Source organism: Dermacentor andersoni, chromosome 3 (assembly GCF_023375885.2).
Source record: "Dermacentor andersoni chromosome 3, qqDerAnde1_hic_scaffold, whole genome shotgun sequence".
NCBI lineage: Eukaryota > Metazoa > Arthropoda > Arachnida > Ixodida > Ixodidae > Dermacentor > Dermacentor andersoni.
The window spans coordinates 55,198,244-55,210,508 of record NC_092816.1 but is presented as its reverse complement, the minus strand read 5'-3'; the positions used below and the strand labels follow the sequence as shown (position 1 = coordinate 55,210,508).

Here is a 12,265-nt window from a genome sequence, read left to right as displayed (position 1 = left end):
TACCGATACCTAATGACTGCGCCTTGCAATAGAGACGAAGGAAACGAAAAGAAAAGCCTCAGGAGCAGCGTTCTTATTTGAGAGCTGTTGCACAGTCATTGCGTAGCTTGTGCAGATGTCAAAGACGAAAAAAACAAAGACAAATAAGGACATAGAAACAGAGAAGGCAATGCAACAGTCGAGCGCATCGCACTTTGCCTCGAGTTTGTTTCGAAGCGCAAGCATCAACTGCAGAACGCGCAATTTCTGCAATGATCGCGAAGAACGTCTAAATGTTACCATGACATCAAATGACATGAAAAAAGAAAAGAAAGGAGAAAGGAAGACGTTGCATCCGCGGTGTTCGCCCTCTGTAGCGCAATATTAAACGCCAAGAATGACAGAAAAAAAAAATTTGAGAACCCCAATATATATATATATATATATATATATATATATATATATATATATATATATATATATATATATATATATATACATATATATATATATATATATATATATATATATATATATATATATATATATATATATATATATATAACGAGGAAAGGCAATCGCTACGAGGCAAAAAGTGAAGTTGTGTAGACGTTGAGAAAATATAACCATGGCGTTGAGTATCTATAGACTTACTCGCCAGGGAGTGGTTGCGAAAAAGGTGTCTCAGCCAGGACGGCGGTGGGGGCGTTGTGTGAGCTTTTGTATTAAACTTTCCCAGGCTCATATCGTAAGCGTGATACAAGCGAGCGAACGCGTCGGGCGAGTAGATGTTGCCCGCTGCAGTAGTCTATGCACAAAAAAAAAAGAAAAACGAGAAAGCAAGGCGCTACGCCAGGCGAGACAGATTTTAATTATTTCCTTTTCTTCCCTGAATGCATACAGTAGCTGTCAAATGTGTTATTACCCAGACATCCTTGAAGAGGCGGGAGCCGAAATGTATGCGCTGCCAAGAACAAAAATATTCTGAAGGAGCGAGAGAGAGAGAGAGAGAGAGAGAGAGAGAGAGAGTGCGAGCGTTGCCAAGAGCAACAATATTCTGAGAGAGAGAGAGAGAGAGCGAGCGAAGCCGAACTTTCAGAGTGAATAAGAACGCCTAGCTCACGCTGGCATCTGGGACGCTTGAAGCGTGGGTTTAGAGAATACACAAACTACAGTGCATAGACTGCAGGAAAAGACAAACAAAGTATAAATGAACCAAGAACGACCACGCAACGAAGGTTCGTTCCAAGCAGGAATGTGAAAAACAACCAACTGCGCGAGCCGAGGTATAAGCCTTGGCCGTGTAACAATGGAAGGCATGCCCAGCTCTCCATTTTACGCCGCGGCTGCCTCGCGAACTCGTTTAGGAATATTAAAATTCTCAGGGGAAATGCGCGCAGGTATGTTGCGACGCCTTCGGTAGCCGGACGTTGAGATGGGCGGTGGCTGCCAGCTCTTGCCTATGTATTGCGACCTCCCGGCGCTTCGCAGGCTCTCCGACTGCGGAAACGGCGGCGTTTCTAACCAGCCAGAAGATGTGCCCGTTATGTCGAACAAACGCTCTTGTACGGTTTGCCATTCATTCTTAACATAAATCACTAGGGACTAGGCGATTCGGGCGATAAAGCAGGCGAGGTAAGCTCCTGTCAGGTCAACGACGGAGCGGGAAAAGGAACTGGAATGAGATCATCGCACTAATACGGTCGCAGTTTTCCTTAGGACTGGACAACTGGTCTATCAAACATCCTATTAATCGACTAAAGCTTTAACCTTGCAATGCCTACGCATCATATGTGGTACGCCGAGTCTGATAGCTGATCACTGCTATTCAAGCACAGGAAACTTGAGGCATATGGGCTAAGGTGACGTGTTTGATACGCTACCATGGGTTACGGTAAGTTGTGCATAGTTGAGCAGACCAAATGCTAAATAATCATCTCAATACTTATTTACTTATTAAAATTAATTGATTAATTTGCTGTGAATTTATTAATTAATATCTATTCTAATCATTTATCATATATAGTATCGCTTTCTTATTTTTTCGTAAAGTGCACTCTCCATGGCGAGACATAAGGGTGAACAAGGGGCGCTTTAGCGTAAAAATATTCCAAACTTTTCTATTCCAATTCTGCAATCAGCCCTCCTTGATTGGTAAAAACTTTTCGGGCTACACCCTCTTCACCTGTCTGTCACGCGACGTCACGAAAACCGCGATAGCTCCCCATCTGATATGACGTGTCCACACAGATTACGTAAGCTTGCACCGAACAAAAGAAAAATAATTATTTCTGATTCGACGCCTTTTCGCCATCTCAAACTGCGTCCACTTCACCTGTCTGACACGCGACGTCACAAAACCACGAGAAACCACCGCGTGAAAGTGACATCTACGCGTCAAAGATTCATTAATATTCAGAACAAAACAGATCTTTTTTTCTGAATAGCCGGAGACTTCCCCGCTCCGAAAGGAATAGAAGATGGTTGCCCACCAATCGCTCAGGCACTGGCTACTCGCACCTGCCGGAGAGCATGGGTTTATTTCCGCATAGTAACACTTGTTTTGTGGCCGTACAACGCTATCCAGCCTTTTCGGCACGTTTAGGACATCGCTCTGCCAACTGTTCTTTGCCGAGGATGTGTCATAGCGGCATTATTAACCTTCCGTTGCACGCCACCGTAATTGTCATCCAGCCACTGCAAGCTAAGTAGGGGGAAGCGGACCAATCGCAGACACTGGCACCACTCTCTTCATCCGGTTATCTATTTTCTCTGCACTGGTTAGGCCCCATCCAAACCCTATCCACTTGACCGTGCTCCTCGCCTCTTGCCAGCCGATTAGAAAAAAAAAGTGCGAGATGTAGGGTATGTTATTTGTTTTGGAAGCAAGCAAAAGTGACGTCATTTAAACGAAGAGAGCCTTTGATTGGGCTGCTCAAACAACGCTGCATGCGAGTCACCGTCCGATGCTTGCGTCGGCGGTTACTTAAGTTTAAAATTCGTCTAGAAGGTTCCCATCGCTCTGGTACAAACGCTCATTCGATTTTATCATAAATTCACAAGATCAACTATACTCCGAATGAAATCGATTCGAATCAAAGCAAATCGGATGAAAACAAGTTGGCGTGCGAAAACAGCGCAACAGAGAAAGACGCCGTGCATTGTGCGTTGCTCCTCTTTCGTGACAATTCTATCGACCAACTTCTTTTCATGGAGTTGAGTAAAAGAAGGCCAAGCACGGACCTCAGTTAATAGGGAACAGCGCCGAAGACTGCACAATGAATCTATTGGATGTAGTAGCCTTCGCGTGGGAGGGATAAGAGATGGGGTACAACTATTAGAATGCTATTTATATTTGTACGCGTCTGGGCTGCAGGCTGTACGTTAAAGCCCCTGCGAAACGACTAAACAACAAAAAGGATGGATTTCTAGTGCGCATCAGTGTACTAAAGACATAAGCGGCTCTCTTAAATATACTGGGCTTAAATGGACACTAAGCTTGTTTTGTCGGGTGAGGTATCTTGTAAGACAAAAACTCGATTTGGCGTTTATTTAGCGGAAAAAGCATTAGTAATCAGCAGAGAAAATGAGAGAAATCGGTTAGATTATTGAATTTTGCGACGAGACCACAGCACCACAGATTTAACATCATTCTTGCCTGTTTGGACAGCTTTTATTCAGAAAGAGCTTTCGAAGTACACTAGCCCGGGTCTTTGGTTCTTTAAGAACGCAGTCTAATTCCTGTCTATCGATGAGCTATTGACTATGGTCCAGAGCACAAGCTTTCCAAATCTGATGGCGTCACAAATAGTTGATACAAAAACTTAAATTTCATCTTACTTTTTTGTGTGTGTGTATGTTTGTCTCTTCTGGCTTACCAATACTCCACTCACATCAAGACTGACATACGTCTGAAGTATGCCCTGTACACTGAATAACCAATAAGGATCAACCTAAGATAACTACTTAGCATTATTTTAAGGCTGACCACGGTTAGTCCAGTCACGAGAAGGTCTCGGAGCGTCCATTGCTTATTAATAGTGCCCCTCCTTCTGCAAAAAGGAACTGCACACGGATACAAGAGTGCACGGGAAGAAGGCCTCAAATCTCAGCTCACTGGGCACATTCGCTCAAAGAGCGCTTTGTGCGCTTGCGATGAACGCTCCCTCTTGTACTGACCGTCCGTAGCCTGGCGACTTCCTCCTCGAGGGTTGCGTTCTGGGCCTCGACCTCGATCTTCTGCTCCAGGGCTTCAAGCAGCTGCCGCTCCTGCGAAATAGAACATAAGCTATATTACAAGCGTCAGGTCTCCAAAGGTGTTATGTTCTTGCAGGCTACAATAAAGTAAAGCATGTTTTGAAAAGCGGCAATCACCTTCTCCACACTAGAGACGTTGAAAAACACTTACTCAGTTCGCTTTTGAGTGCGAACGAGATGTCAGTGCGAGAGGCTCAGAATCAACTAATCAGATTCTGGGATTTGAAGTCGCGAAGTTGAGAGGTCGGCTCTGTGGGACGCCGTAGTGGGGTGACTCCGTCCACCCGATAGCAGGTGCGCTTTGAAAAGCGAACCTTTGCGAACCTCGCCGGGTTTTCGTGACCGTGGGTGCTACGTGGCTCTTCTGTAGCCGAATAGGCCAACCAATCACAGCGGAGGACGCGCGCGACATCGCCGCCGCTGCGTTCCTTGCACCACTACCAGATGGCACTTGCCTCCGCGCATTCACGGTAGCGGCGGCACCGGCCGTGGGGGGAAAGAAAAAGAAGGAATCAGAAAGCTGGCCTTACCGGAAAGCTCGTCTTCCCGCATCGGCGGAATCGGCGGCGGCATTGCATTAGCCTTTATGCAATGCCTGAATAAAGCCTTCCGTGTCACTTTGTGCGGACATTCAATAAACACAAACTCGTGTTTCGACTCTGTATGCACTCATACTTCGCTGTATATAGATGCCAACTCGTTGGATCGGCTGCATTTATTGCATTCCACTGGCATCAGAATGCAGCCGCCGCGGCAGAAAATGGAACCCGAGACCACGTGATCAACAGCAGAACACCATATAGTCACCCAGCCAGAAGGCGGCAGCAAAGGAACCCAAGTGTTGCCTGGCAAATGCGTTTGCACAAGCGATTCATCGGGCAGTTACGTCACATATATAATGCGAGACAAGTGTTGCATAGCCTTTTTTTTATCATGAGGAATCTGTCTGAACACACTCATAAACCTACCTTGTCATTGTCCGCGGTTCGCCACATCAATGCCTGCAACTTCAGATTATATGGTAATGCGCGAAGCATGCGCGAAGTGGCAAAGGTACGCCAAAGGAGTTGTATGTGCATGTGTCCAACACATTGCAGTTTTCAGGACAGCGAGAACTGTGAACCGTGGCGGAGACAATATGAACCGCGTGCTTCTCGAGTGCTATAGTCGCAAGAGAGGCGATAATTGGCCAGATCTTTGGCACGTGTCGACAACTGGCCACATTCAGGAAGTCTTCTTCCTTTAGGTTCTTGGCGATAAGCCCGCGTATTGCCACGATGGCAATTGCGACTTTTTTGAGAGAAAGTGAACTGGACATGCGAATGTTTCTAACTGTTTATAATTTTTATTTCCTCTCTTGTATTCGTGGACCTCTGCTTTTCTGACATCATCATCATAATCATCGGTGTCTTCGTCTTTTTCTTCGCCTTCCCTTTCTCCTTGTGATATCGAACCCGTTACTTCGACGCTGAGTATCAGGCTAGAACACAATAGCTCAGACCTTCAGCTCTATATTAATACAATTATTCTACTTCTACCTAGGCAACGGCGCACAGAGAAGTCGACTAAACATGAACGTGCTTTGTTTCTCAAGCGTTCCGCAGCAGCACAGATATTCCAGGCCAATGTATACGCCCGACGTTGGAGGACATTGGGCCCACAATGGGCAATGTCGGCACAATACACAGCCCCAACATGTGCCCCCACTCACAACGCTGCTTAGGTTGCCATGGTGCACGCGGCTGGAAGTATACAGCGGTCTCAAACCTTTCACTGTTCAGCGGATTCCACAAGACGCCGTTTATATGAATGCTCGCATTGGTTCCATTTATATCCTTTTCTGGAAACAGCCCGAGAGAGCTTCTCAGCGCGTCATCAAAATCGCGCTTAAGCTTGGCGCCCCGCAAAAAAAAAAAAGCGCCGTGTCTCCCGGCGCGCCATCCCGACTTGGCACGTCGCCATTGCGGCGGCGGCGGCGGCGGCGGCCGCTGAATTGTTCCCGAGGCGGCTTTATTCGCGGCACTGTGAACTTTTTCATTGGCGCCTGTAAGCCAATTCGCCCTAAATAAAGAAAAGAATAACAGAAAGCAAACAAGGAAATGGTTGCGTCTGTGTTCGCGCGCTACAAAGAAATAGTGGAGGTCAAAGAGGGCTACACAGTGTAGTGCGTGTGGGAAGCATTGTAGCTAGACCACCTTAGACAAAAAAAAAAAAAAAAAAAAATGGGTTAAGAAAAGTCGCAGTTTTTCTTAAAGTGCGTAGGGGTAACAGCGATACACCCTCCGAACAGCTCTGAAGATCTGCCGCTAGCGAATCTTTTCGTTTATCCTCACTGGTTTTCTTTCGTTAGGTTGACGGTGCTTAACATAACGGGCTCTCTGTGACAGTAGCTTGTATCCCGTTAAACTTAGGGAGCACGAAAAGCCAACGATACTGCACAGGGTGCGTCCCAGATAACTTTAAACAAGCTGCTAAAGAAATACTGGTATATTATACGATTATGAGACCTTGGTGTCCACTCTTCCCCACAATTCGTTCGCATTCCCGCTGACTGCTATGCCACGGGATCGTGAGGCTGACTGCGCGGCAAACTACATCCCGGTTTTCCCCAAAATCCAACAGCCGCGTTCCATGCGCGAGCCGTTCGTGAACGGTAACGAGACTGAGAGAGAGAGAGAGAGAGTGTAGCAGCCGCGAAAGGGGAGAAATATACAGCGTTAGCGGTAACAGAAAATACACGCGTTGGCGCGGGCTCGAAGCGCACGTGCGTGCAACAGAGTATCTGGCGCGCGTCTCGTATTTAGGGAAAGCGACGGAGAGTTGAAAAAGAGACACGGGCAAACGGCTCCCTTGTGCTGCAGGCAGGCGGAAGGGCTTCTTCTTCCCCCCCTCTCCCTAATTACCGGGAGCAGTGAAGCAAGGCCCGCCGCCGGTTGCTGGTTAGAAGGCAGAAGGCTCCGCAAAAAAAAAAAAAAAAAAGGAAAGGGGGTGGCCCGGCGTGTCGGCGTTTGTTGCAGTATCTGTGAGCGGCGTACGCGAGACTCCGGCGCCGCAGATCCTTGTTCTCCCTCTTACCCTCCTCCTCTTCTTCCTTAATCTTTATGCTCTTCGTATTTGCCTTTCTAAACTTCTGTGCTCGAGGCCGTTACTTCCGGGTGAAAGACAAAGAGAGAGAGAGAGAGTGGAAGGTGCGAGGGAGGGTGGTGCACGAGTCATTCTTTTTGCGCGGGGATTAAAACACCTTGTGCGCCGGAGTTTGGGGAGGAAGGAGTGAAAAAGAAAGAAGAATAGCACTTATAGCGGCCGCTGAACATAGGCGTAGCTCGAGAGTGAAACCAGCATTAAATTTCCGGATCCGGGAGCAATCCAGGATTCTCCAGCTCCCTTTACATTGCGCAGCGTTCTGGAGGCGGTGGGGGATGGCAGCGCGTCGGCTCTTCAGAACCTCGGAAGCCGAACTTATCGTGCCCGTATAGACACGCGAGGACTACTCGTTGAGCAGCTGTGCTGGCCAACAGGTGCTGACCTCTAGGAACGGTTATAGAGAGGACGATGCCGTTGCCAAGCTTGAGTTCCTACGTGCTCGCGGCCAGTATCCAACTCATTAGATCGGCTCCACGATTACCTGACGACGGCCAGTAGCTTCTACAATACTCTCCGTACGCAGTAGATACAGCATTCCTTTTTCTGGCTACACATATCTCTGTCTTACCCCCCCCCCCTCGCCTCCCTCCCCCCGGTGCCCCTTTTCAGATTCCCTAAGCCTCGCTATAAGCAGTCGGCCCCAAAAGTTTACGGACCGAAGACTCCGAAGAAAAGCTGAACGTTTCGGCCGCCAGGGCGCGGCAGCCTGCTTTTCAAATCTCTAGAACGTAGTAGTACATTCGAAAAATGCGGTGTTGTACGCTTTCACTGCCTTCGGTCACAAGCTACTCGTACGTTCAACGTATTGTGAGACGCCATGGTCCGTAAGCTTTCGATGCCGATTGTACTATCTTCCCAAAAGAAGAGTGCATATATTGAACAAAATGATAGAGACACACGAGATGACGGAAAAGAAGCAAATATACATACGCTTCGCTGCTCACTTTAAGGGGGGAGGATGAAAGGACAGCACAGTTTGAATTAAAATAGTTGCTGTACTATGTGCCGTGTTCTCTAGCGCCCTTTGAAGGCGAGAGAAGAAACTATTCAGTAGCAGTTTCCACTAACTGGCCTTGACGAGACAAAGACGGGTGGGAACAACGTCGAATCGTCTGAGACGAAGTCAAATGACCTAAGACGAAATACGAGTAAATTGCCGGCTGCAACTCGAGGAGATCGTGAATACTTCAACTGTTCTCGAGAGAATGAGGCAGCTAACTAAAGAAAAGAAAATCCAGAAAGAAGCAAGTAACGAAAAAGAAGGAAAATGGAAAAGCGCCAGCGTTCTGTCGGAATTAAGCCGCAGGGAAGGGAATGACTGAGCCTTGTTAGAGTGAACGTGCGCGTGAAATAAGACGCCGAAGGGTTTACAGTAAGGAAAAGAGGAAGAACACACGAGAAGAGGAAGCATTTTTTTCCTTTATCTCGCTTTTTTCTTTTTGAATAAAAGGTCACTGGTGAAACAGGTCATACGTTATTGCAATACGCGCAAACACAAAGCGGGAATTATTTACAGCAAGCGATGATGTTGATTCTGCTTGGTGGAGGTAGCACTAATGAAAAGAAGTGAAATCAGAGGAAAGCTGCTAACGTGAAGATATAATGGAAAAAAGAACAGCACGCTACACATATTACGTCCTAACACTCTGCGAGTTTTACGCACAACATGGCAAGCAGCGCAGACGACGCGATGACCAGCACAGCACAGCGCATCTGAGGCTGAATTCACAAAGGTTATCTTGTTCGTACGTCCTCCTTTTCGTCGGCCAGCCAACTGCACTGACAATATATCCAACGTCGGGATTGGTAAAAAATGTGCTCTTAAGAACGATCACGGCGTGAGAGCGTTTTCGGAATTGGGGTCCCACCCTATTCGTTCCCTTGTCCCGTCTTCTGCGCTGTTCTCCATGTTGAGCGCGAACCAACCATGCCAGCTTAGAACCTTTTCCTTACGAAACTCGTGATCGAAATCCTGTACCGTTGCTACGCTGTTTCTAAAGCCCTCAACGGACCACTTCTGTTTAGGAATCTAATGCAACGTCACAACCGATTCTTCCTTACGCACGTAATGCGCTATATGAATGAAAACAATACGCACCAAGGAAACTACATCCTTAGTACACACAGCCCGCCTAGCAGAAAACAAACACAAACTCTGTACGACGAATGCGCAGTGTTACGTTTCGCCTACAACGCGCGGTAATGCCGGCGCGGATGCAACGGACGCCGGGGCTTTGTTCAAAGCGGCGGACATTTTGGCCCGTCCGACGCCGCCGCAACGCCTACCCGCCAAGCGTGCCCAGGCGTGTTTCAGTGCCACGTGTCTTCGTGTGTGCGTGTGTGTGTGTGTGCCCTCGCTTGTCAAAGCGCGGCAGCCGGGGAGCGGAGTTCCCCGAATGAGGAGCCTGGAGGTCTCTCGGCTCAACTGTTCGCGCCGTCGTGTGGGTGAGGGTTGGCAATGCGTCACTACACTCGGTTCAGCAGGTCTCTCGGCCCGACAGTTCGCGCCGTCGTGGGCTCCTGCTGCGCCGTCCCGTGACCTTCATCCCGTGACCTTCCCTCCTTCCCTTTTGGACCGCGACGCCGGGAGTATAAGAGCAGCTGCCCCCGGACGCCAGGAGAGAGGCTCCGATTTGTACTGTTGAGTTACGTGCTCTCCCGTCTCTCCACTTCGGTCGACCTGACCGGCCGCTCTTTTGCTATGTTAGAATAAACAAGTTGTTCTGTTACCAGTCTTCTCATGCTTTGCCGGGACCTTCGGATGCTTCCAGTGCCCCAGGCCGCCAGGCCAACGCTACCCTTGGGGCTTGCGACCCATTGGCAATAACGGGCGTCGGCACCGAGACCCCAACAACTCGGGCCAGCGGTACGATACCAACAGCAGGAATTCCAAGGCCAAGCGTGGCGCTCGAGTCGCGTGGGTGCCCCGGTAAGGCTACTCGCTTACCACATTCTTCAACTTGCTATTGACAACGAAACGACAGGTGCGCTGTGGGGTCTTCGTGTGCAGAAATATTTAAGGAATGACTAATAAAGCACTACAAGTACAGTGGCCAGCAAAAGTCTTGAGACCACAGATGCCACAAATTCTTTTTTTTTCCTCATCGCAGCATAGGCACGCAGGCTGATATGAGGCGGTACAACCCAAGTGCGCCTGTTCGACCAATGCGTTGAGTTTCAAGAGCTGTGCTGGAAGAAAATAAAATTTTGTTTCTTGCCGATGCTGTTGTCTCTATACTTTTGCTCCCCGACTGCATACGCAGAGAGACAAACACAAGCACGTTGTAAGGCCGATTCAAGTACGAAGATGCATCGGCTTAGCTACGCAAGTTCCGGCACGATTGGAGAGCTTGAGCTTAAACCGAACTCGTTCAACGAAGTAATACTCGAGCGCAGTTTTCTTTTTGTTTCAGTCGACATACGAAAACGAACTACTTAAGACACACCCGGGGACGGTGTTGCGAAAAAAAAAAAAGGAATAGAAGAGAAAACTAACCCTACTCAAAACTTGCCGCGAAGCATGGAATACCGGAAGCGGAACAGCGCGAACGTTGCAGGAGTTTTGCCGAGGCAAGCGCGCTTTAAAGCTCTATATATATTTCCCTCTGCCGCACGGACGCGAAGGAGTTAATCGAAACGTCAATATAACGGCGAAAAGTCGACACTGGCGCCGTCTTCACGCTTCACGCTTTTCCACGTGCCGCCCGAAGAACTCGTTCACCTAGACGGCCTACTTAGCTGTGAACGCCGGAAGCGAGCTTCTCAGCGAAAAACGCGCCCGTGTCACGGCGTGACTGCAAATGCAAAAGAAAAAAAATCTTTGCCTCACGGAGAAGAGAGCGAAGCAGACGAAGAAGGCGCGATAAACAACGGCCTGCAAACACGCTAAGCACCAGCAAAGCATATATATGCCATAAGCGCGTTCGCAGCAAGAGCCACATCTTTCTTTTGTGTTGGGAGAGCCGGACTATCGGAAGCGACAGCACAGTCGCCAACGGGGTTGGAACAGGGACACAACGTCATTATCTTCCCCAATCGGCATGGCCGGGTCTTTTCTTCCCGCGGCCAAGGCGCCGGAAACGAGCTACCGCAATTCCATCTTTCCGCTTTCGCTTGCCTTTCTACCGGCTCGCGTGCTTCCGGCTGTCTCTCTCTTCCGCCTCCTCCGTCACTATACATGTCGACTACATGTTCCGGCTCCGCGAGGGCTGACGAATGCAGCAGAAAACACACACGCACACACATTCTCGACGACGTCGCCGCATCGGCCTTCCAATGCCGCGCGACGACCGTGTTCAGCATGCCTCTCAAGGCCTCTTTCCCTCTTTTTGCGATGCCCTCGTCCGATCCTGCTCATCGCCATCTTTATTTCTTCTTTTCTTTCCCCCCTTTTACTTTAGCATCCTGGCAGAGCGGTGAAAAACCATCGCACGCAGTCTCTCCTCCCAACGCCTACCTTTCTCGGCTATACTCACCACCAACGAATACGTTTCCTATTTTTCATTCTTCCTCAAGCGATCAATGAGACGAACCAAAGGAACAAGCGCGAAGAGCCTAGCACCGTCCATTCAATGTCGCTGTACAATCGTATTCGGCACGCTCAACCTCCCTTCTCGCAAGCTCCCCTCTCTCACCCAAAGGAGTTTGTAGGGCGCAGAGAGAGAGAGAGAGAGAGAGCGATAAACGAACAGAGGGAATGACAGGGACATCGTGCTCCGACCTGCGCTGCAGTGGACAGATCGGTGGCGACGGCGAACCGCGACCGATGGTGGAGGCATAAAGTAAATGGTTAAGATAAAAGGCTGGGGAACAAAGGGGGGAGCTTCATTCGAAGAAAGCCAGGCGCCTGGTGGATGGTGAGCTGCGGCTTCGACGACTTGGAACG

At 48.8% G+C, this 12,265-nt stretch overlaps 1 protein-coding gene across 4 annotated transcripts in view; it reads right to left on the bottom strand.

Moving 5' to 3' along the window:
- The window catches only part of Rbp (RIM-binding protein), a 410,709-nt gene that overhangs the window by 90,887 nt on the left and 307,557 nt on the right, over positions 1-12,265 (bottom strand). For all 4 annotated transcript variants that reach the window (XM_055063294.2, XM_055063288.1, XM_055063302.2 and 1 more), the window contains exon 7: positions 4,159-4,248. In XM_055063294.2, coding sequence (XP_054919269.1) covers positions 4,159-4,248 — 90 coding nt within the window. The remainder of the gene's footprint in view (positions 1-4,158; positions 4,249-12,265) is intronic.